Source organism: Lactuca virosa, chromosome 8, assembly GCF_052849685.1.
Source record: "Lactuca virosa cultivar CGN04683 chromosome 8, Lactuca_virosa_CGN04683_v6, whole genome shotgun sequence".
Taxonomy (NCBI): domain Eukaryota; kingdom Viridiplantae; phylum Streptophyta; class Magnoliopsida; order Asterales; family Asteraceae; genus Lactuca; species Lactuca virosa.
In genome coordinates this window covers 239,851,752-239,879,468 of record NC_136433.1, presented here as the reverse complement: position 1 = coordinate 239,879,468, position 27,717 = coordinate 239,851,752, and the positions used below count along the sequence as shown (strand labels likewise).

The window sequence follows — 27,717 nt, the reverse complement described above, 5'->3', positions numbered from 1 at the left end:
AGTTGGATATTTGGGGAGAGTAACTACTAAGTACAAAGCTATCCAAAAGTGTTGGCCAGGGCAACAACTATGTATGATGTTCCCTAAACGTTAGACCAGTGTAACGACTAGGTATTATGTTTCTCGTGTGGGTAAGTCAACATAATAACTAGGCATAATATTATCCATAAAAGTTGGGCATGGTATCGACCAAGCATAATATTACCTTAATGTTCTAGGCATAATTATATAACTAATGCTATACAGTTAGTAATAATTATCAAAATCAGTAGTAGTATAGCATGTATAACCTCTTTAAAAGGTTTGAAAACTATAAAAGTGGGGTGGTAAACTCACTCTTGAAGCGAGAACCGTTGATGTAGGGTAAAATCGAAATTCTGGAACTTGGGAATCGCTCGGGAGGTAGGGTCACAAAAATCGAGAGTGAGAGAGAGATATGTGTTGATGTGAAAACTAAACTGTCGGAGCTTGCTATTTATAACAATTTTTGGAGTGCACGTCGTACAATGTGCGTGTGGCTCCACCCGGGAGTTGCCACGTGTCATCCTTTGTTCGTGCCACATCATTCGTATCCTGACGGATCTACACGTCAGAATGCGTGCCGCGCGTGGGTACGAGTGCAAATGAATTTCCAACTTTTAAAATTCTTTTCTCCTACGTACGATCTCTGTTTTCAACAATACTTATATCCCTGTGTAGGTCTCGACGTACACTACAACTTTCATTTTGGTCGTTTTGGCTAATTTTAACTTTTATTTTTAGCCCATATTTTATAACTGTTATGATTTTATAAAAATCATAATTCTCTCGTTCGTATTCATTTTAGGCGTTTTTTGTCTCAAAATTCATACTTTGAGAAGTACTACGATATTCCTTTTGGTGACTTTCGCTAAAAGTCGACCGTTCTCTTTGTAGTTTTTGACGTTGTAACTTTTTATGTGCGGCAAATTTTTATTTACTATAAAAATTATATCTTTTCCATACTAATTCGGATTTTTACGAAGTTTATATTTTTGGAATCCCGCTGATATGTACATTCTAAAAATGTTAACCTACTCATAAGATGATACGATTTTTTGCATAGTTATTTCTGAGCCTAAAAGTTGACATAGTCGTTCGAATTAAGGACAAAATCGAATATATTTCTCCATATATTATACCATTACATTGTGGTCCTATTACATGATTCTGAAATGCTAAATTCTAATGGCGGTTGGTGACATATTTTTTGGGTTGTCACAAGATAGACACTTGAACAGTTGATCCTACCCTAAAGCCACAACCAAAATATGGAACAAGCAAAAAGGCCTAGATCAAGAGTTCTCAGGCTATCTTACTTGAGTACATATAACCCCTACGACATTCACTCGACGATCACCAATCTTACCGACACTCTAACCAACATACCACCACTCCTCTACATCATATCATATAATGGCATATAGGAAAATACATAGTATAGTGAGGAAACTCACCTAAGCTAAACACCTGAAACTCAACAATAACCTCAACAATAGAATAGCTAACGCAAGCTACCTCCTAAACCTCGACAAGGTGTAGGTGATACAATATCTGAAATCTCATACACCTTCTTCAAGCAACAAGGACACCACTCGTCCTTCCAAGCTTGAAACACCAACAAGACACACTCAAACACTAAGAACACACACACACACAAACACACTAGGGTTTCTCTCTGAGGGGATGAAGGCTGGTTATAAGAGAAAATCTAATCATAAGGTTACTTAAATATGACCCAAGACTCGAGATCTAGAGCTTTGAACCCAGCCGCCACCGCATCGTGGCCAACTCTTGGCTATGCCGTGGCCACTTAAATGACGCGGCCAAATAATTAACATGGTTGTGCCATGCATGTGGTTATTCATCACCATATCGCGATCAACCAAAATCCCCAAAAACTTCAAGACTTAGAATTATTAATCACAAGGATAATACCTGAAAACAGATGTTACAATATAGAAAGATGATGTGACAATTCATTCAAGTCTATTTAATGAATACCTTAAATAATAAAACTTCAGATTTTGTTCATTAATATAACTTGTGAATGTTCTTTTGTGATAGTGCAATTATAATTTATAAAATTTAATTGATGAACTTTTTATGTGGAAAGCAAGGTGTTACACCAAACCAACACATTTTTGTCTATATATTTTTAATTTTCTATTTTAAAATAACAAAATATACGAAATTTTTCTTAACAAATATATATATATTAAATATTATACGAATAGTTATATTATTGACATCTTCAACCCATTAGATTGCCCAGAATAGAAAAAATTATAATCCAAGTTACGTAATTATTTTGGAAAATGGGTCAAAATTCCGTTTCATTTTAGTTTTTAAAAGTGAAATGTCATAAATCCATTTTTTTGGGGCTCCTATTTGTCCCTAAGGAGATCAGTAAGGATCAATTCGTAGTTTGTTATTACCAATTTTATCATAACTTTGTTTAGGCATAACTTTAATGATATACAGAAGCGTAACTTTGGGGGATTAATGTAATTTTCTGCTATTCATGGATGTAACTCTATGGTTATTGAAGTATATATGTCAAAATGACTTATGATTGGTAGCCGTATCTCTTACGGTTTGTCGAATTATAATGAATGCATTCACATGGATGGCAAACACTCATATTTCTGAATAATCCAAATTCCATGTACTGACGATTAACCAGTACCTCACATAAATTTTGACCTATTAGCGGAAGACTAAGACTTGACGTAGAAAATTAAGTTCTCTTTCATAATTTTCTTTCCCCATATATAGGCAGCTAACAGTCATCACTATTCCATCTTCATCAAACAGTTCGAAGTTACGTTCAGAAACCCATCATGATATCTTCAGACACTAATAGGCAAATCATCTCCTTCTGTACATTTATGGTGGGTTGTTTCTCCTGCTATGCAGCAAGAGACATTATAACAACGGGGCAAAACATCAGTGATGGTTCAGATTATTTAGAATCTCCGGAGAAGAAGTTTCAAATGGGCTTCTTTTCACGTGAGGAATCATCAGAAGTAAGACGATATGTGGGGGTATGGTATACCATGGATCCAAAGACCGTAGTGTGGGTGGCTAATCGTGATAAACCAGTGCTGGATTCCACTGGAGTTCTTGCTGTTTCAGAAGAAGGTAGCCTTAAGCTGTTCGATGGAAATCGAGTTGAATACTTCTCTACAGACACAGGTAAGTCAACTGGATGAATTTACTTTTACGAAATAAGTTTGACAGTTTGATGTGGAATTTTTTTAAGAAGTAGCTAAGAGAGCAAAGACGTTTTAATTCATGCAATAGAATTGATTTCACTATCTTTAGAAAGAAGATTTAAAGAAAGAGAGCTGATAAATCCACTCCTTATTTTTATCGATCCACATATTTTTGTTAGTAATTGACTATTATGCCCCGTGTACTTTAATTATTCCAATGCTTTTTGGGAGCTGATTTGATTCTCTTTCAACACATAAACACAACACGCTTAATCTTCCTCCTTCAAAGCTGTAGTGTAATAAACTCATCTCAACAGAATGTAATGACCGGAAATTGCTAGTCACATTTTCCCCTCCGAATCCATGTTGTACCACCGATGATCAATCTGTTCAATATTCCGGTCTATCAAACCCAGTTCGTAGATCCTCCTTTTCCACTGGATTTCCATCCGGTTTTTGATTTTCCAGTTGTGAAGTAGTTTATGAAGTTTTTGTGATAGTATTACAGAGCTCCGATGACGGTGTTCTCGATCGGAGTCTTCCCGGAAAATAATTTTGGGTGTAGTTCAACGGGTTCTCGAGGGCAGTTCTTCCCGGAGAATGTATATAAACCTTAAAGTTGAGCGACAGGAATGTGTTTCTAACCAGTCGAGTTAAGACATGTGGACTCTCCGATCACTGCATTCCGTTCCTTCAGACACATATACATGGACAAAGATTGCAAAACGTATGCGTCGTCTGAAAGCCAACTGAAGATTGCAGCGCCGCAAGAGGAAGGAGTTTTGTGAGGAAGGAGTGGGCTGAAAGCGCTTAAAAAAGACGTTTAATACTTAAAATTTAAACTACACTATATATTCTAATAAAGGGTATAATCGTCCATTAACTACCATATTATGTTGATGAATAAAAAATTTAATCAATGGAAGAATAAGCAAAAAAACCTATAAGACCATCTCCAACCTACTTTCATTTTTCGTATTTTTCTCAAAAAAATGGAGTAAAAAATAGGGCAAATAGTGTTTCATCTCCGATCCTATTTTATTTTTTACCCTATTTTTACCTCCAAAAAGTATATTTCATTATTCCAACTTATATAAATTGTCAAACACACCCTTTCTATTAATTTGATTTTTAACAAATATATAATCTATATTTTTTTCATTAAAATAATATTAAATAAATAAGATTATATCTATAACACTTAATTACAAGCTTTTGTAAAATACGTTATCGTGTTTTAAAATTTCAATATGTATTTAAATTTTAATATGAATTTGATAAACAAAAAACAAACATTATATTTATAATTAATTAATATAATTTAATATATAACACAATATTATAAGTATTAAATATTACACTTAAATTATAATTAGTAGATAAAAATAAACTATAAATGTATACATATATAAAAAGAGAGACTAAAATCGACAACTCAAAGTTCATGCCCATTTTGGGGGAAATGAATAGTATAACACCATATTTGGTGTTATACTATTCATTTATCCTAAAATTGGGGAATAAATGGAGTAGGGTTGGAGAATAATGGGGGAAATAATAGAGAATGAGAGTGAGTTGGAGACGTTCTTAGGAGATATTAAAGGATATTGAATAAACCAACCAATATTAATGTCTTTTTGAAAGATAATTGTTTTTGGTAAAATGACTAATATGTCTTAAACAAAGCATTTCTGAGTAGATTAAGGAATCCGGAGTAGCCGTTTCGGAACATCATTCCGAAATGCTTATTTAATGTTTATGTTTTTATGTTAATTTCAATTAATGTTTGGTCAACTTTATTATATGATCATTTTTGTATGTATTATATGTTTAAAATTTAAAATGTTAATTATGGTTTTATGGTCATTTCCAATTTTATATGATTATAAGTGAAAAGAAAACTCATGTTTTCCACATAAAGCAAAATATCTATTCGAAAAATAAATAATTTTTGAATGTTGCGAAATAAAAATTCTATTGCAATAACTAATAATTACAAAAATTCACATATGTTCAAATCATAATAAAACGTGCAAATGGAGCCTTATTTTTACATGTACCCCATGCAATTTTTACAAATCACCTCCGACATGAGTTGGCCTGGATCTTGATGCAGCCTTCTATGCTCACTGATTGACCGTTGGTCAACCTTTTTAGGAACCAACATAAGAAAACACTATAATCCTTATCATTAGACTGTTGTGTTACGTCTGTGGCCTTCACAAGGGTTAGTGTGAAATACTCTAGGGGTCTTACATCGGTGGGGTTGGTACCCCAATACTTAATTAATAGCCAGTAGAAGTTTCTGGATATGGGCTCGCATAGCTCTAAACCAAGATGTAGATTCTGAAAAATTGTTGCCAGACCAATAACTATCGTATATAGTGAGTGTTAATGTCTGAAAATCCAAAACACCTAAAACTAGTGGGCATCCGGTATATTAATGGGGATGTATGTTGTACTAGAGGTCGAAAATAACAAATAAGCATATAACATTTTGTTATAAGTGACTATTATTAGGTAACGTAATTAAAACACAAGTATAATGTATTACATTAAATATAAGATGGGCAAATGAATCCATCATTCATGTTACGCTAATACTTTACATCTGTTTTAAAAGTTATAGGTACAAATGTACACCAAACATCATTTAACCTTCACTCTAGAAGCAAGGAAATCCAGAGAATGATGCGATGTTGATCAACACATGTATACAATAGAGTAAGTTAACAAAACGTTTATTGTGTAAGGATAACATAAATATATATCTTACATCACATTCCAACCATCCATTGTCAAAGATCCCATACATACGCAACATAAACTCCATCACCGGTTTATAGATGAGAAACCGATGAACAAAAATAGCGAATCATCTTGATTCAGATATAGAATGTGAATGCTATCATCTAAACAACCATCTAACAATGGTGGGCGTACATGTGTGATGTCTTTCGTTTTTATCTGTATCCATGGAGAATTCAACCATATCGAAAAATGTGTTGCTTGTTGTGTATGTCTAAGTGCCAATGGTGACGTTTGGTGATCTAACCGGGGAACCTCAACGATCTTTGGCGGCTCAGCGAACGTATGTGTAGGTACACTATCTATGTGTATGGTAGACATCTCAGCAGGTCTACTATCATGTAATGGGTTATCATTGTGTAGGGTAAGCTGTTTTATGGGATTAGCAGTGACACTCTACATAAAGATAAGATTAAATACAATTAAGTATTCAAAAATACAACAAGGGTAATAACACATACCTATTTAAATATGTACCTCAAACCCATATGACCAAAAGTCACCTTGTGATGTACCATGACCCTCTATGATAATCTGGTATACATGGTAAACATGTTACCCTACAATAATGTAACAATTCCATACTATTAAATAATCAACGATGCAATAATGGGTATACCATAAAGTATAAAAAAATGCACCTCTATCCCCAGTGAGGTACCATAATCCTATCCGGTATCCTTATCATTGGGTGTACCATTATCCTCTACAAAGGATCTACATATAGCCCTAACGCAACCTCGATACGAGAAATGCGTATATCATGTGTCATTAGCTGCCTTTGACATTCCTGAAACAACTTTTTCAACTCCGTTATGATTTTTTCCTTATCTATTGTGAGCCTAGTTTCTAATGGTCATCATGGGTCTAATGGATATGAACCTTTACCAACATCTCGTCATGTCTACATTTGTGGAGGCTCATAATTAGGCAACCTACCAAGTGATGGTTCCCAGGGATAGTGTGCCTGACATAAAGCATCACATTCAATCCATATGAAGCTATAAGATACACTAGGCATCACATGTCTCATCAAGTCGACTCTAAGGCCCCGTTTGATACGCATCTTTCCAGGTCCAAACAGATCTTTCTGGCTGAATGGACCGGAAAGACTGTTTGATTTGCACAAAAAAAAGGTCTTTCCCGGTAAGATATGTCTTTCCCAGAAAGCCTCAAAATCATATCTTTCTGGCTGAATGGGCTGGAAAGACAATTATGCACCAAACTCCGCCTCTTTCTTTCTTTCTTGGATTATTATTTTTTTTTTAAATAACTTTTTTTAAATTTATTTTTTTTTATTGAATTATTACTTTTTTTATCATTCAGCACAGTCAATTAGATGTACAATCAAACATCATGGTTTCTTTCCCAGTCAGAAAACTTTCCCAGACAGCACTTTACCAGACAGCACTTTCCCATACAGAAACTATCAAACGGGACCTAACTTCTCTATAGGCTGATAAAATGTATTTTACCTTAAAATCAAATAAAAAACCACTTAAGTTTCATATAAAATTTTAAGGTTTTGGTTTTTTAACTTTGATATAATGAAGAAGTTGATGGAGCTTTCCAAATACCGTCTCTAGCTGATTGTAAAATTGTTCCCAAATTATCCTCCCTCTACGATGTCTACGACAAAAAAATACACAATTACATACATAAAAAGTTAGTAATGATATTTATAAATTAACGACATGATACATGTTGAATTCATCAAAGTTAGATATCAGTCCTAATCATAGGCTGACGTAGCAAGCGGTCGTTGGACCCCTCTCCAATAGATATAGTAGACACACATAGACCATATCCTCGCCCGATAAGTCATTAAAAGATGTTTCAAATATATATTTTTACATGTTCTAGTTTTACCCACTCACTTGTCTTTATTGTAGCAAACACATACATAATCGGAAGGGAAAATAGTAATTCGAGGCTATAAAAAAATCACCAATCTGGAAGACGTTGAAAGAGTTCCTTCCTCCCAAAGGCCAACTCAAAACCCCTAATATTAAAAACCATTTCATGTACATCTCTTCCACGATCTACGACAACTTCTTTGTAGAGTATGTAATGTAAAAGAAAATGATCCCCTTCTACTCAGGAATGGATATCTAACAACCTATCAAAAAACATATGTCAGAAGATAGCCTCACATGGGGTTCGGTTCTTGAGTTTAGCAGGAATATTCGCAATACTGACAGTGACAGGTTTGCATGACATTGTAAAAGAAGCATCGAAAATTCGGTCATGCTGAAAAACGCAAAAAGAAATCAATTCAATAAGACACTGAACATAATTTCGAACTAGTTACGGTGTTCCAGAACGGACTGTTCTAATCATTACAAACTTGTTTTTATATTATGGTCATGTTCTTCATGTTCTGTAATTATGCTAAAATATGTTATTTTTAACCTAACTACTTATCTAATCTTTTTGGTGGTTACTAAGACTAAATAAGTACCTACCTAAGGCACCTGCTATGAATTAATACAATAGTCTGGATCTGTTCTTCATGTTTCAAACATGTTATTCGTGTTCCAAAATAGTGTTTTCCAGTTAAAAATATAAAATTTAACAAGTACAATTAAGGAACGAATAACTAACTCATAAATCCTCTAACTCATCGGAATTGGATATCGTTTCTTCTTTTCCTACTTTGTCCGAAATATGAAGATATTTCGACATATATTCTGGAATCCCATATGTAGTGGGCATGCAATCCAGAACCCAATACAGAGTGGGCAGTGCCTGATAACTCCGCTTTGGAAAACACATTTCTGAAATCTGTGGTCATTTTGAAAAAAAAAGATGGTTAGTTTATTCAAAATGTCTTAAACATTTGGTTAACTTACTCTACCTTCCCTGATATTAAAGTATTAAACACAACTATTTTACTATAAATAAACATACAACTTTGACCTAAATAAACATGAACTAAATCAATGTTCATGTCACATGTGTTGATGTGCTAAATTATAGTTTTGAATCGTTTTTCAATATCCTTCTGTTGGGTTGAAAATATCGAAATTGATGTTGGCATTTATGAAGATTATCGTGAAGATTTTTTATGAAGTATTTTATGTACTAGTGGTTCCTTAGTTTATTCCTCATTAATGTATTTAACCACCATAAGTACTCTTAACTTAATTATTTTAGGCTAAGCTTCCCATAGGTTCCTAATCTGGATCAATATCAGATTAGTTGAGCTTAACCCCATATTTTCTTTGTATGTTCCATTCACAATCAATAATATACGAGAGCTTATTACTTGCAACGTATAGTTTGATTCATGATTCTGATTACTATTCTGAATATGACATTTTGTTTAGGGGTCATCACCTTCATTATTTCAAAACCGGTAATAAATAATCGATTACTATAGTGAGTAAAAGGTAAAATATAATTAAAAAATGTGACAAAAACAAGTAAATATGTTGCTATTTTCTGCAATTTGTCAACATGGTACAAACATGATGGAATTTATAGGATACTGATACGTAATTTATATACTAGTTTTAACCAACTAATTTTACTAACCATTACGCTTAAGGCAGTGTACCTAATCGTAGATGGAATAGCATAAATAGTCGAGTATCAAACACAAGGAACGAAATCATTAGCTAATTTTATCTACTAAAGTTAACTAAATAATGATTAATTAAAAGGGGAGTTTTTCTCTAGTTTTGCAAGTCTAGAAACTTAAACATTCAATTAACACTTAAAAGAAAACAATTAGCAACACAAGAATAACTAGGAAAACAGGAAATGATTTTACCAAGATAATTAAGAGACTATCGTTTAGATTTGATATACTTGCTTTTATGGTTGATTTAATGGAAGTGCAATGGATTAATGCTTCGTTATCGATTTCTAACTAGATTAATTTTCACTAACCTAATCTTTTAGCAAATAAGTTCATTCATACGGTGATCAAGCCGATAAACTAATAAATTTACTAGTGATAGGTTCTAGTACGTGAGACTTATAATAGATTGATCTATTAGGTTAATTAAATAAATACAATATATGATTGATCTTCATATATTAGCTCCTACATTCACTTACCCACTTTTCTATTTAACCCTAGGTTTTTGGTCAATACACTAGTCCTATAATTTTGCCAATCGCAAGATCATAAGATTCAAGCCAATTAAGAATGATACGTCATGAAAACTTAATTACAACTCAGCAATAAACAGAAAAGTAGTTATCATAAATTAAATAGGTTCTTTAATAAGCTAACATACCAAATAATCAACTAACATAATCCAATCCACAAAATCAACTCATAATAATGCAAGCAATCTAGTCTAAACGAAAGTTAGCGTGTTTAGCCCATAACTTCAGCAAACAAACATGTAAAAACAGGATTCACTTTGATAGACATGATCAACACAAAGTAAAAAAAGTATATAGGAGTAATGTTGCCTTAGATCTCTTCAAAACCAAGCTAATAATCGAAATCTGCACTCCACAGCTTCCAAAGAACATCTCTAGCCTCCTAGAGTCGATAATTGCTTCCATCAAATGTTATGTTTGAGAGAAAAGTGGATCTATATATAGTTTCCAAAAATCGGTGCACCACGACGCGGTAAATGGCCACCACGCCATGGTTGGTGTGAAAATCGCATATCCGACAAGGCATAAAATCATCAGGATTTATCATTTTACCATGCCATGGTGAGGATCAACATGTTGTGGTTCTTCAACTTTCCATCTTATTTTTGTCTTAGTCCAAATTCGTAGCTTCCAGCTTCCTATTTGCTTCCTTTTTTATCCCGAGCATGTCTTTTACTGCTACGACACAAAATATAATAAATTAAGCATCTTTTGTCGAAATAATAAGCATACTTATGGCTAAAAATATTAAGATATGATTATATATATATATATATATATATATATATATATATATATATATATATATATATATATATATATCAAAATACTCCACACTTAACCTTTTCTTGTCCACAAGCAAACTGATTTTTTTACATACCAATATCGCACAAGACAATCCATTTTAAACCCAACCATTATCCCAAGACCGCAATGCATGTATTTTTGTCTATAGTCCTAAAAACTTCCCAATCCTAAATACTCACAATCCTTATGAACATTCCCTTGTTCAACCCAGGGAAGAAGTGTCTGGTGATGCTGATGTTGGGAAAGACAACTTGAAGAAGCTTCTAGAGAATGAGTTTGTGATGAACGATTTAGGATTTAAAAGAAGATAGAAAGGATGGAGATTCGGAGTTATAGAAGAGCATGATAGTTATACATTTCTCATTACTTTGAGAAAGTATTGCGGTCATTCTATTGTGATCGGTCCAAACTTGTTGGTTCTTCTTTGGTGGTTCGAGGCAATCGGGGAAAAGCTCATTGGGAAGTGGTCAAGTAGATCTTGCGACACTTGAAGGGAACCCTTGATGTTTTCCGATGTATGGTGCAAATGCACAACATATGGACTTAGTTGGATTGATAGACTTGGACTATGAAAGTGATATGCAAATAAGAAGATCATTGGTGGTTGATATCATTCAAAGTCTTTTTTTTGAAGGTGGAGAAAGCTATCATGCTCTATGACATGTTATGCATTCAAAAGTCTAGTGCCAAGGATAATCTGGAAGACATTGTGACAAGGTCGTTGCCCACAGAGAAGTTCAAGCTTTGCTTGGACTTGGTTGATGCTTGCAGGAGGTAATTCCCTTCGGGGACGAATGGAAGAAGGGGAGAGGAAGTTCTTGTTTGAGGTGGAGTTCAGAGGATGCTCAAGTCAAGGTGGAGATTGTTAAATGTGACTCGAGCATTTGGATCATGTTCATGGAGTATTTAGAGCACCTGGAACTCTATGGAGCAGTTAAGGTTCATGGAGCATGTGACAAAGGAACGGATCATCTGAGAAGGGAATGAATCATCTGACAAAGGAATGGATCATACAGAAGGGGGTTTGGAGCACGCGAAAGAGGTCTGGAGCACTTAGGAGTGATATGGAGCAACAAGGGGATCTTGTTGCACCATCCGTTGAAGAATTAGGCCAAGAAGAATGTTGTTGTGCCAAGCTACTCCCTTTTGCATCATGGACTATCCCTATTGCGCCATGGGGTACTCCTGTTGCGCCATGGAGTATGTTGTTGCGCCAAGCATGGCCTTGTTGCGCCATGCATGTTATTGTTGTGCCAAGATGGTGATGTTGCTCCAACCTAGAAGTTCTTGTGCCATACTTGATGCTACTTGCGCCATCCATGTTCCTGTTGCACCATCATGGCGCAAGATGGACCATCTTGGTCCATGATGTGCCAAGTATGCTATGAAGTTCTCTATGATGCTCAAGATTTTTCAAGGATGCCCAGAAGTTGGTATTGCTCAAGGATTACACCATGTTGTGCCACCATGATGGATGTTGGGACATTAGTGTTCATGATGCACCACATGTACATCATGATGCTCCACTATAGCATAAGGTGGTCCATCATGTGTGTTGCTGATGCTCATGGGTTGTATGACATGGAAGAATGTTCCAAAAGATGTTGCATGGCGGAATATGATTGGTTGTCACCATTCATGGGCCTATGGGCCAATGGGTTTGGTGCATTAGGGTTTTATGTCTGATCCCTCAACTATAAATAGGGATGTCTGCTTAGTCATTTGGGGTCTCGTGTCTTGTAACTTGTAGCATTAGTGAGTAGGACGAATCTCTGGTGAATTGTACTTGTAACATCTGTTTGAGAACTCTGAAATAAAGAATACTCCCCTCCTGCTTGTGGACGTAGGTCATCTTGACCGAACCACGTAAATACTATGTCTTTGTGTGCTTATAGTTTTTCTTGGTATCCGCATTACTTCCAAACAATGGTTATCATAACTTGGCAAGTGGCATCAGATTGGTTCGGAGTCTTGACAAGTATCGTCTGTTTTTCCTAACAATATATATATATATATATATATATATATATATATATATATATATATATGTGTGTGTGTGTGTGTGTGTGTGTGCGCGCGCGTGTATGTATGTGTGTGTGTTTCAAATACTAACTATCGTTTCCAAGTTCACATGATTATTATTTTAATGTATTTATAATTTAATAGAATTTTTTATATAATGTTATTTATTGTTAATGTTAATTAATTTAAAATCTAAACCTTTAAATATTTTTTATTTACAAAATAAAACTATTTTTAATCTTTTAAATAACAAATAACTTATTTTATGATTATTATACGCATGAACAATTCTTTGCATAATTACGATGAACCTTTTTTTTAAACCATGTGCTTTTGTTTTGCTAAAATCTCATATATTTAATATGAATTTAGAATAACAATGTTGTTTCTTTTTTTATTACACATAAAAACTATTTCATAAAGTATCTCATGATCTAGTGAAGTATAATTGACGGGAAAAAAAATTCTAATGCTTGAAAAATAAGTATAACATATAGTTTGTATCGGTTGTGATTATCATAATTTAAAGAAAAGTAAAAACGTTAATGGAGATCTATCGCTATAGAAAAATTATTAATGTACTTAGAAAATTATGACAAATAGCAAAAATAATGTATACAACAAAAATATACCACAATCTTATAACAAACAAATTGTAAAAATTAATTAAAATATATCATCATTTTCTTTTGGCTCTAAGTGTATAATCATAAATATTTTCGTGAAATTTAAAGAATATAAAGGAAAAGGAAGTGAATATAATAAACAAATATACAATATTATATGGATATCAATAGTGGAAAGTTACACATAACTATATTAAACACTTATATATACAATATTTTAAGTCGCTTGTAGTAATCTTTTACTTTGTAATTCCATCTATGTTTACCTTCTTTTATATTTTCATGGACTCTAGATAACAAAAACAAAAGGAGAAGATAAGAAAGTATAAGTAACCTAACATGGAAATAATGTTCTTATATAGGCAAAATATTTTGATTAACTAAGGAATTAATTAACATAAGTTGAAAAGTTATAAAAGTTATGTAGTAAAAATATTTTAATTAATCTAACCAATACATACCATAGATGAAAAGTTGTGGGGGTTTCAAATGAATATGGTGATTTATCTTGAACCATATTGGTTTGAATGGTCTTCTTTATAAGATTTAGAACACAAGGTTTTTCCATTTAAATACTTAGGCTCCTAGTTATTTGATATTCCACTATTTTTCTACTTATATTTACTTATCCCGTCTTCTTTCCTCTTCCTCTGTTTTCTTTATGTTGTTACCTTGGTGTACAAGGTGCAAGGGCGTGAAGCAGGTCCCATGGTTACCTTTAGTATCATAGTTCAACCAGTTCAGTATACAACCCCTCTACCAACAGATGGATGCCAAAAGAAAGATGGAACATCTTCATTACATTACATTTTCCTATCATTTAGCAACCACTTCGTAGTGGGCCATAAAGATGAAAGTCTTTATGTAGGCACAAGACATTTACAAAGCTGTGGAACCTAAGAACCATAAAAAAGTAGTACATGTCAAGAAAACAAGACGACGTTGGCATCCATATACCAAAGAATCCCGGAGGATGTTTTTTTGTCAATCGTGGAGAAGAAAACAACAAAATAAGCATGATATACAATTTAGGTCATGTATCTAGCTAGGAGCAGATAGGGTGAAGGTTGCAAAAGTAAAAGTCGTGAAGGTTAAAATTGATGCCCTAATCATTAAGGAGACATAATCGATCGATGACCTTGCGCTCAGTATAAATAATGTTGTTAGCCACAGTTGTGCTCTATGCGATGCAATGGAAGAACAATATATGGTCACGAAGTTCTTGAGGCAACCCCAACAAGGTTCTTGCAGATTTCCTCGGCTATCAAACTGAAACATCCCAAAAGTACTAGCCAAAAATTTCGTTTTCAAAATCATTTAACAAACATAAATATCATCGCCATAGTATAAAATCGTAAAACATGTATCTCAAAAACTCATAAAATCTATCATCATATCACAATCTCATATAAAATATATGAGTAAACTCCCAGGCTAAGAAAAACTGTGGTGTGTGCCATGCCATCATCCCGAGCTCTTCCCCTTGCTAACTGATGTACCTGAAACCAAAACTGAAACTGTAAGCACGAAGCTTGGTGAGCTCCCCCAAACTACCACATACCATACAATGCACATATAACAAATAACATAACTCTGGGACTACTCCCAACTGCATCGGGACGAATCCTGACATCGGTTTACCCTACATCGAACTCCTGTCCGACATCGGGCTCACCCCGGCATCCGAACACATCGGGCATCGGGCTCACCCCAGCATCAGGCTTGCCCCGGCATCTGGCTTACCCTGACACATACACAACATAACATATATCATAAACATATAATCTGCATCGGGCTTGCCCCGACATCGGGCCGAAGCCCGGAACACATAATCATAACATATAAACTAGCATACATCGGGCTTGCCCCGTAACATATAATTCATGGCATAATTAATTAACATACATCGAGCTTGCCCCGGCATCGGGCTTACCCCAGAACACATAACACATAACACATAAACATGCATGAATCACAAAGACATCAAGCATACATAACTACTTTTCCAGACCGCCCCGGCATCGGACCGAAGTCCGGAAACATATAAACTGCATCGGGCTAACCCCGACATCGGTCTCACCCCGACACACTCTACAACTTAAACGGGCCGACAATGTGGTCGTAGACCCGTTACTACTGGAAGGAAACTCACCTCGTAAGGCTGACTGTGAAATCTTGCGGTGAGGAATCCCTGACTATTGTTCCAGCTGCTCTCCGACTATCATAACCAAATAAACACTTAGTCAGAAATGAGGATTCTACTGTGGGTAAAATGACTATTTTACCCCTATAATCTAATTTGGGCCATTACCTAGGCCCACTCCTTTCTAATCCTCACTAGGCCCAATAAGTCCCCAAATGGCCCAATTTTCTAAATTGGGCCCAACTCTTCATATGGGCTTTCCTTCCAAGCCCAAACCAATTATTGGGCCCTTAACTGGCTTCTGAAGGCTCATCACGGTCCAGCTACTGCTATGACCAAAGCTAGGCCCAAACCGAGGCCCAATAACTTATAACCCACTGACTGAGAGTACGTTGAGCGTACCCATCTGTACGCTGCGTGTACTGCTTGAATGGCTTGTACGATGCGCGTACTGGTGTGTACACCCAGCGTACTCTCCTGTTAAGCCATGTTTTCCAAAACGACTTAATCTCTTAAGACAGAACGTCCAAACTACAGATCTGAGTCCAATACTTCGTCCTAGCCCATAAAGTCGATCACTTGGTGGCTTGCAAGCCACCAAATGAGCCCAACACTAAAAAGTGGCAAAGAACAATCATGGAAATGGCTAGATCTCTTGTATGGCTTCATAAAAGCCTCAAAGCTTGCAACTTTACAGCTAAAGGAACACATTGAGCTTTAAGGCTGGCAACCCTAAGCTCAAAATAGAAGTTGCATGATCAAGATCCAATCTTTGGACCTAAAAAGGTTCAAATATTCCAAAACCCTATATCTATGATTCAAGAAGGAAAGATAGGAGCTTTATACCTCCCTTCACCAAATCAAACTTCAAAAGGCCAAGCACACAAAGAAATGGAGTAAGGAGACGAACTGGGGTTTTCTGAGAGTGAGGGACAGGTTAGGAGGCCAAAGGGGTGGCTATAATGGGGTTTATATATGTCTTAAACCCTAAAAATCAGGGTTTGGCATCTGCCCGTGTACGCTGGGCGTACCTCAAGGTACGCTGCGCGTACGCCCCCGAGTCCCGCGCATCCAATGTGGCTACTACGCCCCGCGTACGCTGGGTTACGCCCCGCGTACGGCTTATTGGCTGCTCACTCCTAGGTCTAATCTTCTAGAGTCCATTCTAACAAGGGCCATTGCCCAAACCTTAATCCAAAACCAATATTAATTTGCATAATTAATCAATACCTCGAGAAACAGATGTTACACAAACATTTTGTGAATCTCGAACTAATGACAAATTAGGAAGTGATTAATCATTTGAAGGTTTATGAACAAAGGATTCAAGGGTCTAATGAAGTTGATGAAATGAAGTTACTTTTAACACACCAGGAATGGGTAGAAAAGATGAAGAAAAAGGGAAAAACACCAAAGTCTTGATTAAGTCATATTGTGGTAACAATAATAACTCACGGGGGCAAGGAAGAGGTGGTAATAAGAGTCGGCGAGGTAGACACCATGACACATGTTCTAATCATCCCTGTAATGGAGACAGGTGGACCTCTGGCCAAGATAAAAGTAACATTCAATGTTATAATTTTCAAGATTACGGGAACTACACAACTGAGTGTAAGAAATCACGAAAAGAGTAAAGAATGACAAAAACCACGAAGCTCACTTCGTCAAAGACAAGGATAACAATAAACTTGTGTTGTTATTGGCTACATGCAATATGACAGAACAAAAATAATAAGTATTCATAAACAAGCACAAAGTAACACCTAAACTAATATATCAACCAGAGATGACTTAAGCCAAACCAATGTTTGGTACCTAGACAATGGAGCTAGTAATAACATGACAAGTTAAAGGGAAAAGTTTCAAAATCTCGACTAATCAGTCCAAGAAGTTGTGTAGTTTAGAGATGGTTCGGAGGTATATATCAAAGGAAAGGGACCGATTCTCTTTCAACGTAACAATGGTGAGAAAAGACTTTTTCATGATGTTTATTATATACTTAGATTATGCACAAATATCATCAAGTTAGGTCAACTTACAACAAAAAGTGACAAGATTATGGTATTAGGTTTGTTCCTTTGGATACATGACAAGGATGGAAAGATCCTAATGAAGCTAAAGCAATCTCCTAATTGTCTCTATGAGATAACTTTAACTACTATAGCACAAATATGTCTGACTAACAATGCTTGTGAACCATCCCGGCTTTAGCATGCCCACCTTGGGTATGTAAACTTTCTAGCACTTAAGATGACGTCGGATAAAGAAATCATAAATGGTTTAACCGATATGGAAAACCCTACTAAGATCTGCGAATGATGCTTTGTTGGCAAGAAAACTCATACCTCTTTCCCAGCCAAAACATAATATAAAGCTTCTAAAAAGTTAGAGCTTGTTCATGGTGATTTATGTGGTCCATTCATGCCACCTACACAATCTAGAAACATTTGTTTTTTCTTCCTCATAGACAATTATACATGAGTGATGTGGGTATATTTGCTATAATCGAAAAATGAAGCTTTTTTCACTTTCAAATGGTTGCGTACCCTTGTCGAGAATGAAACATGGAAGAAACTAAAAACATTACATTCAGATCGTTTGGGGAGTTCTTATCAAACCAATTCGATACTTATTACACTGATACTAGTTGAAAACTTCACTTTACGACTCCATATTTCCCACGACAAAATGGGGTGGTAGAAAGAAGAAACTAAACTGTTCTCGAGATGGCTAGATGCATTTAAAAAGAAATGAGTGTACCAGCTGATTTATTGTGGGGTGAAACGGTACTCCATGTAGTGTAAATACTCATTCGTGTAACAACTAACGCCTTGAACAATGTAACACCAAATGAAGCCTGGAAGAAAACCCAACGTTGAACACCTAAGGGTATTCAGGTGTATTAAACGTGAAAAAATTGCCATGAGTCATCAAAATAAGCTATAAGATCGAAGTATAAAGCTTTTCAACATTGGGACTGAAATGGGCAACAAGGCTTACATGGTACATGATCCAGAAACCGTAAAAATCTATACTAGTAGAGATGTGGTATTTGAAGAGGATAGATTGTTGAAGTGACACAGTAAAGTAAGTTCAACATTACGGATTCAAGTACTTTTGTGCTTATTAAAAATCCACCATATGCTAATGATTAGGTTGAATTAAACTCGATCCCACTTGTCACCTATCGTAACAATAACGATGACTAAGAACAATTATCTCATTTTTCAGAACCAAGTCACCATAAAATCAAATGACCACCATATTGCAAACCATAAATCTAGAAAATTCAAGTTCAACAACCTCTAATACTAAAGCTCTTATACAACTCAGAACTATATATATATATATATATATATATATATATATATATATATATATATATATATATATATATATATATATATATAGTTGAGATCGGTTGAGAACTCATAGTTTCCCGAGAACCTGAGAACTAAAGGTGGAGCGTTAGATCAAAATTAACTCATTAAGGGCATGATCATAATCTTACCGATCTCATGTAATGTTTATTTATTTGTGTTATTGAACAAAATTAACATAATAAATCAAATTTCGGATTTTTTTTTAAAATAATTTTTGATTTTTTTTAGAAAATGGAGATTTTTTAGTTTTTTACAGAAAACATTAATTTTTTTTTAAAAATTGAAAAAAAAGTAATTTTTTAAAAAAACTGTATTTCTTTTAAAAAACTGTTTTTTTTAAACTGCATTTTTTTCAAAAAAAAACTGCAATTTTTTTATAAAAACTTTTTTTTTAAATTGCATTTATTTTCAAAGAAACTGTAATTTTTTAAAAAAAAAACTGCAATTTTTGTAAAAAAGCTGCAGTTTTTTTTTTCAGAAAAAAAAAACCTGGAATATTTAAAAAAACCCTAATTTTTTTAACAGAAAAATCAATGTTTTAGGTGCATATATGCATATTTTTTCAAATGCATATATGCATATTTTTATACTATAATATTCGTACGTAAATCATAAAAAATCTTATTTTTATTAATCAATCTATAAATATAATAATACAAGTATTTAATTCAATACAAAATAAAATATGAAAAATAAAAAAAACTACAAAGATTCACAGTGTTATCATTTCTTCATATCAAAATTTCCATATTTTCTTCAATTTCACTTTTTACATCTTCAACATTGTCCACATATTCTTTCAAATCTAAAAGAAAATAAAAAAAAATGATTAATGTAAGAACACTCACAAAAATGCATATGTATATATCATGTAAGCTTCATATGCGATTATGTAATGTGATATTCACATGTGATTGTATCTTTTAAGATTCAAATGTGAAATTCACAAGAAAATAAGAACAAAAAACACTCACACAAAATGCATTTGTGCATATAGACGTAATTCATATGTGATTCACTCGTGACTTACATATGAATTACATGTAATTTATATGTGAACCACATGCGATTTATATGTGAATCACATGTGATTTATATGTGAATCACATGTCATTCATATTTGATTCACTTGTGAATTACATGTGATTCATATGTGAATCACATGTTATTTATATGTGAATCACATGTAATTCATATTTCATATGTGATTCACTTGTGAATTACATGTGATTTATATGTGAATTACATGTTATTTATATGTGAATCACATGTGATTTATATGTGAATCACATATAATTCATATATGATTCACTTGTGATTTATATGTGGATTACATGTGATTTATATGTAAATCACATGTAATTCATATGTGATTCGTTCGTGAATTACATGTTATTCATATGTGATTTATATGTGAATCACATGTAATTCATATGCGATTCACTTGTGAATTACATGTGATTCATATGTGAATTATATGTGATTTATATGTGAATCAAATGTAATTCATATGTGATTCACTTGTGAATTACATGTGATTCATATGTAAATTTCCCATTTTTTTTAAGATGGATTTGAATAACATTGGATTTATAAGAAGACCAAAATTTATATGAATTACATGTGATTCATATGTGAACTTCCCCCTGTATAAAAGCTACCTGATCAATCTTAAATTTTGTAGATTCACATCGTTTTGGTTCATGGGTATTTTGAAATCCATCATCCCCATCCATCGTCTGAAAAAAACTAAAACAAAATTTATTATTTAAGAGAAAAAAAAACTAAGGTGGGAATTTGAATTTTGAAAGATAAAAATAAATTTACCTCAATTAAGTTATGTTTAACAAGTTATATCTGTCTTTGAAATAGCTCTTCTGCCATAATCTTGTATCTTACACCCAAATCAATAAACACAACTCCTTTCATGGAAGTTGGGAAATCTTACTTATACTGAAATAAGAAAATGGAAATATATACATATATATATATATATATATATATATATATATATATATATATATATATATATATATATATATATATATATATATATATATATATATAAATTATGAAAAATAGGCACAAAGTTAAGAGCTTGTTTGGTATGATGGAATGGAATCAGAGAGAAATGGAATGAAACAAGGGAATTGAATGGATCATTACATTAAATTCGTGGACTGCCATCGAGTTTCTTTTTCTTAATAATAAGCATATTCTGAGTTTGAATATAACAATAATTACAGATTTTTAATACTAAATTCTACAACAAAAAACGGAGGTAAGATGAACCACATATATAATGGGCAGTGTACATAAACAACATTAAAAACAGAACATTAACGATTTGCAGCAATTTCCCAAAAGTCATAGAAATGAAAAAATTCAAAATTTTCAAAACTCACAACAAGGTCCATTTCCCATACCATTTTAAAAAATGGTCAAAAAACAACAGATGGTATTACCTGACATATGCGAGCACATTTAAACAATCAAATGGGTGTATGCATTAGTTAGACAACAAATGAGCTAAAATGTAAGAAAACATTGATTTACACAAACCAAATTATGAAAGTATTGCAATAATAATAAATAAGCAAATGCGGACCTGTTTACACATCCCAAGATATAAAAATAATATTACCATATCAAAAGAATATACTTTCAAATCCATTACTTATTGTTTTGAGCTTATAATATTAAATTCCTAAGTTTTTCCCTAACCCACAAGATCCAATCCATGTATATTTCTTTTCTGGATGTCACCCAATAATCAAGTCATTTAATTGTTAAAATACTATTACAAATTCTATACTCTTGAGAGCCCTATTTGTTGACGATGACTAGATAAGGATGTAGTGTATAATTATCTTCATACATGTGATCTTAGCTCATTCATAATTAGCATAAACATATGTATATTTCCAATGAATGAGATAAAGTGATTGGTTTCAAACATCATCTTCTACAGAGCATAAAAACATCGAACTAATTACTCACAAAATCAAGTATCAATCAAATCAATTCATAAGCAGCACAATTAAAATCAATCAAACTAATAAGAGGCAAAATTAGTGTCGATAAACATGATTGAGATGAATAAAAAAATTGCCAATGAAATGAATAGATAATAGGCATAGTTACATTCGATGTAACTGGTACGAGATACAGTTAATATCAATAAACTCAATCCAATTGAATACTTGAATAAATCCATGGAGGGATTTAATTGACATGAATCATGATTAGATTCAATACACTTATCAGATGCGATTGAGTTAGGAATGCTCCACCACTGTCACACATTCTCATAGAAAAAGACACAGATTTAATTCCACATCTGATCGAAAGAACAAGTAATTTTTTTCTTCTCATCAACTAGATCAACAAATTAATGCTATAATCTAAATCACTATACCTGAATTTCTACATAAATCTGTGATAAGTCAAAGAGCTTCCTCCTAGGCAAGTGCAAAACTCATCGATTTCATCGGATTCTTCGTTATATCTCGATCATAAAAATACTTTATGATCTATCATTTGTATCGATCTGTCTCTCGATCTCCTTTGACGTCCTAATCTAATGAAAACAATGGAACAACGATGAAGACGTAGTGCTGAGAGACAAAATTTCAGTTGAATAATCCAAATCACTATACCTGAAAACACACTAGATTGATTTGTTTTCGATTTCACCAAACTAGATTGATTTGGAGGAAAGAGATCGACCAGAGCAATCAAATCGATGAAATGAACCTCTGGTTGATTTATTAGGGCACGAAACTCCGAGAGGGAGAAGGACGCAACCATGTAGGTCAATCTATCAATCATTGGGGATCTTCATTGAAGATCGGTTTATGATATAATGGATCGATGAAATGGATTTTGTTTCCAGATCTACGGTAGCGGCGTTAGGCGGTGGAAATCATGGAGGAAATCGGTGATTGAGGTCGATCCAGGGAAGAGGGGTGATTCGGTGAAGAAGACGACGTGAGAGAGAGAGAGAGAGATTTAATTGGGGGAATTAAAAGAATCATTTTAAAATCATACCCCCGTGTCTTATTTTGTCTATGTATTTACAAAAATGTCACAATGCATCTTGTCCATCCTTTTTTTTTTGATCCAACGCTCCAATATATATATATATATATATATATATATATATATATATATATATATATATATATATATATATATATTAAAGGCTAGGAAAAAAAAAAGAAAATAATAATAGAGTTGTATAACTCTATTATTTTTTTATCCCTGTTCGTTCATGTTCCTCTGTTTTCTTTCTATTGTTACCTTAGTGCACAAGGTTCAAGGGCGTGAAGGAGGTCCTGTGGTTACATAGTACACTTCAGTTTTAAAACTTACGTTGACGATTTTTCACTATATTATACTATTACAATGATACTATGCTTTCAAAACTTATGCGAAGTTGACGAACTTTTTATCATGGTGTTGCCAGACGGAGATTCTTTAAAGGCACTGAAGTTGGAGGATACCGGAAATGCTGTATTGATACATTGTACATCAAGAATCACATTGTGGGAGAGCTTTAAAACGGCAACAGATACGCTTCTTCCAGGTATGATGATGAGCTCAACCGTAAGAACATTGACATCCTGGAAAAGTTTAGAAGACCCTGCATGTGGACGCTTTGTGTTTCAGCTAGATCCAGTTACAAACCGATACTGCATTTTTGACTCATCACTTGGTCATTATAGTTGGAAAAGTGGGAGCATGTCGAAGAATAGCTTTGATGATAATCAAATTTACCCTCAGGCATTAAAATTTCTGTATAGCACTAAAAAGAAACAAAATATATCTCTTCTTAACAGAGCACTTCCAAACTATAACGGAATCGAGCCTTACTCAAGGCTGGTAATGAATCATACTGGGCATATACAATATTTTAGTTGGTCAAATGGGTCAGAACACTGGGTTTTGGATTGGCAAGAGCCAAAAGATAATTGTAGTAGATATGGTGTGTGTGGCTTATTTGGGATGTGCACCCAAAATAAGGATTCGTTCACATGTAGTTGTTTGCATGGATTTGAACCTACTTCACCCGATGAGTATAAGGCTCGTGATTATAAGTCTGGATGCAAGAGAACTTCTGAAATTATATGTGATAGAGGAACAAACGACACATTCCTGAATAAAACGATGATTAGTATGGATGATACAACCCTACCTTTCTTTAAATCAGAAAATGAATCGGAATGCATAAAGAAGTGCCTTGAAAACTGCACGTGTTTGGCTTATTCTTTTAGTTCTCCAAACAAGGGAGAGATATTGGACCTAAGTCGCAATGCAACCCAAGGCGGTTGCTGGTTCTGGGATTCTGCACCAAATAATCTTCGAGCCAACGGTTTACATACTATTTCTTTTCGTGTTTCTAAAGGTACTTCATCATTTGACAAATCAACTGTATAGTTGCAAACTGTTTTTAGAAAAAGAATCATTGAGAGATGACCATATATTTGCATTTGAAATGAAGGACATATGAGTTTGTTGTTTGTTATTTTGGATCTTGAAAAATTATAATTACCTTACTTTAAATCATACCCTTCGTTACTAAATCGAGCCAAGTAAGCAGATAGATATAAACATCTAAAATTTAAAGCAAGTTTATGTTTGGCAAAAGTAGATGTAAGATTTTGAAATTTATAAAATTACATAAAATTAAAACCTAAAAGTTACTTTGAAGTAGTTTTGATTCTCATTTTTTTGTTTAAAATAAGAGCTTTAAGCCTCACTCCTAAATAAATATTTTTCTTTTAATTCAAGTTTTTTTTAACCCTAAAAGCTAAAATCTCATAAAAACTCATGCCTCACATAGCCATAGTCACTACAACTCGTAAACTAAATGGGTGTCAATTAAGGTATGTTAGAACAAGAAAAATACTGGCTTAAACTCTTTCCTCAAAATGTGGTTGATTATGATCAAAATAAGATCAAACTTTCAACATATTTTTATGTACCGATTTAGAGGAAGCTTGTTCTTTTCTATATATATGTCCTTTATAGACTCACACTGCCCCATTTTCCTAATTCCTATGCAGGTTCTATCATCTATTCATCATCTGGAAAATCAAAGCCTGAAACCGAAAAACGTCTTCTTGCTATTGTTATTGTTGTTACGGGTCTGGTGATTTCAACATTTTGTGGTATTAGCTATATTTTGTTTAAAATATTGGTGAATAGAAGTGGTAAGTCATTATACAAATTCAACATATATAAACACTTTATGTTCTTTTGAATTTGTCTATTAACGCTTGCTGTATAAGTTTTCATTTCAAACTTAAAAAGTGAACTTGAGGCTCACTCATCATCTACCGTATCATGAATAACAGAAAACAACCAAGGAAACATAGAAGTTCAATCTAGTGATCTGAGGAGACGTATCGGTATCACGGAGTTACTTGATCTAGATCACTCAAAAGAAGATGACAGAGAAGGCATTGATGTGCCATATTTTGAGTTGGAAAGCATAATGGCTGCTACTGATGACTTCTCAGAGAAAAATAGACTTGGACAAGGTGGATTTGGGCCTGTGTACAAGGTGATAAAGAAATTATTTTAAGTTGATTTTCTCCACAAGAAGTAGACATGTAGTAACTTACGTTATTATGAGTACGTGATTAGGGTAAGCTTCCTGGAGGCAAAGAAATTGCTGTGAAGCGGTTGTCAAGCCTCTCTGGACAAGGTTTACAAGAGTTCAAAAATGAGGTTATGCTGATTGCTAAACTTCAACATCGAAATCTTGTAAGACTAGTGGGATATTGCATTGTTGGAGAAGAAAAGATGCTACTCTATGAATACATGCCAAATAGAAGCCTAGACAAGTTCATATTTGGTTAGTTAGTTTATCGATTCATATACTTTGTATCTATACACATACATTACAAAATGAAAAGTTATCATTTTGTTTGCAAGATCGAACGATGTGCACATCACTGGGCTGGGAAATGCGATTCGATATCATTATGGGAATTGCTAGAGGACTAAACTATCTCCACCATGATTCTCGGTTGAGGGTTATTCACAGGGATTTGAAAACAAGTAACATTTTGTTAGATGAGGATATGAATCCAAAAATTTCGGATTTTTGTTTGGCTAAGATAGTTCAAGGTAAAGATTTAGAAGCTACCACCGGAAGAGTCATGGGAACTTTGTAAGTTTATTAATATTAGTACTCTTTTCTTTAAAAAAATAAATCCACACTTGTAGATCGAAGTGGTTATATAATTATATTAGTGTGGATTTGAGAAACAGATTCCCATTATGCAATATGTATGTGGTTCCTAACAATATCCTGTGTGTTTAATTTTCAGTGGTTATATGTCACCAGAGTACGCACTAGATGGGTTGTTCTCTATAAAATCTGATGTATTTAGCTTTGGAGTAGTAATGCTAGAGATTGTAAGTGGGAAAAGAAACATTGGATTCTATCAATCCCGCAGAAGTATAAGTCTTTTAGGACATGTAAGTGCTATAAGAACTTTGAAGATGTTACCTACATTGTTAATTAATTGACATATAATTTATATGTCTAAAAATATCTCAGGCATGGAACTTATGGAAAGAAGATAAGCCATTTGAGTTGATGGATCAAATACTAATGGAATCATGCAATTCGAGTGATGTATTGAAGTGTATAATTGTCGGACTCCTGTGCGTACAAGGAGACCCTGATGATCGTCCAAACATGACGAACATTATTTTGATGCTTAGTGGTGATATTGTCACGCTTCCAAGTCCAAAAGAACCAGCGTTCATTCCAGGGAGGGACTACGCTATTTCCTCGTCCTCTAGTTCTTCTATGACAAATACGCACTCTAAAAACATGTTGACAATCACTAAGCTAGATGGACGCTGATCGAGAGGGTATTTATTTTACCCATGAAGTGTATTTGTGTTTATCAAATATATGATTCTCACTTTTAACAATATTTTCTAGTAATAGATATATTATCAATATCTGTCTCGTATTTTGTAGATATGTTACAACTGAATTAGAAATATACTTTCCATATGTTGTATGAACTCATTTTGTGCTTAAGCAACCCAAATCTAACCTTATCTACCTTCCTAATAAATGAATAGTTACTTGATTACACATGTCATCTCCATAGCCCTCCAACTCATCATGTGCCACGTGTCATGATATGAGGCATTTCCTGCATTTTCGTTTTTCAATTACAAATCTACCATAATAAATGAAAATAATTTTACGACATGTCACACTCTCATTCATTTTGCCACATGTCATTATTTTTATTATTTTGAATTAATTTTTATTCCAAATGTAATTTTGTCGTTTTTCTATTTTATTAAATTCCATATGGTATGTAAATTTAATAATAAATAAATATCAATTTTATTAATGGACTTTCTTTATAATTTCAAAATTACTAAAATAAAATCTCATTAATTTGCTTTGATTATTTATCTAAATTATTTGTTTAAATTTAAAAGAGAAAAAAAAACTTTAATTTTAATAATTCAATATTTTTCTTATTTTTTTATAAATACAAAATTTTCAAATGTTTATACATATTTAATTG

The 27,717-nt window shown here is 33.6% G+C and overlaps 1 protein-coding gene across 1 annotated transcript; it reads left to right on the top strand.

Moving 5' to 3' along the window:
• The first annotated feature begins 2,785 nt into the window (after positions 1–2,785).
• LOC145132516 (G-type lectin S-receptor-like serine/threonine-protein kinase At4g03230) lies at positions 2,786–27,207 on the top strand. The gene is made up of 8 exons (XM_079067317.1): positions 2,786–3,216; positions 23,613–24,551; positions 25,213–25,359; positions 25,504–25,712; positions 25,796–26,006; positions 26,087–26,324; positions 26,485–26,635; positions 26,718–27,207. The coding sequence occupies exons 1-8, from the start codon at positions 2,862–2,864 to the stop codon at positions 27,027–27,029; spliced, it is 2,562 nt and encodes an 853-aa protein (XP_078923443.1). The 5' UTR covers positions 2,786–2,861; the 3' UTR covers positions 27,030–27,207.
• The last annotated feature ends 510 nt before the right edge of the window (positions 27,208–27,717 follow it).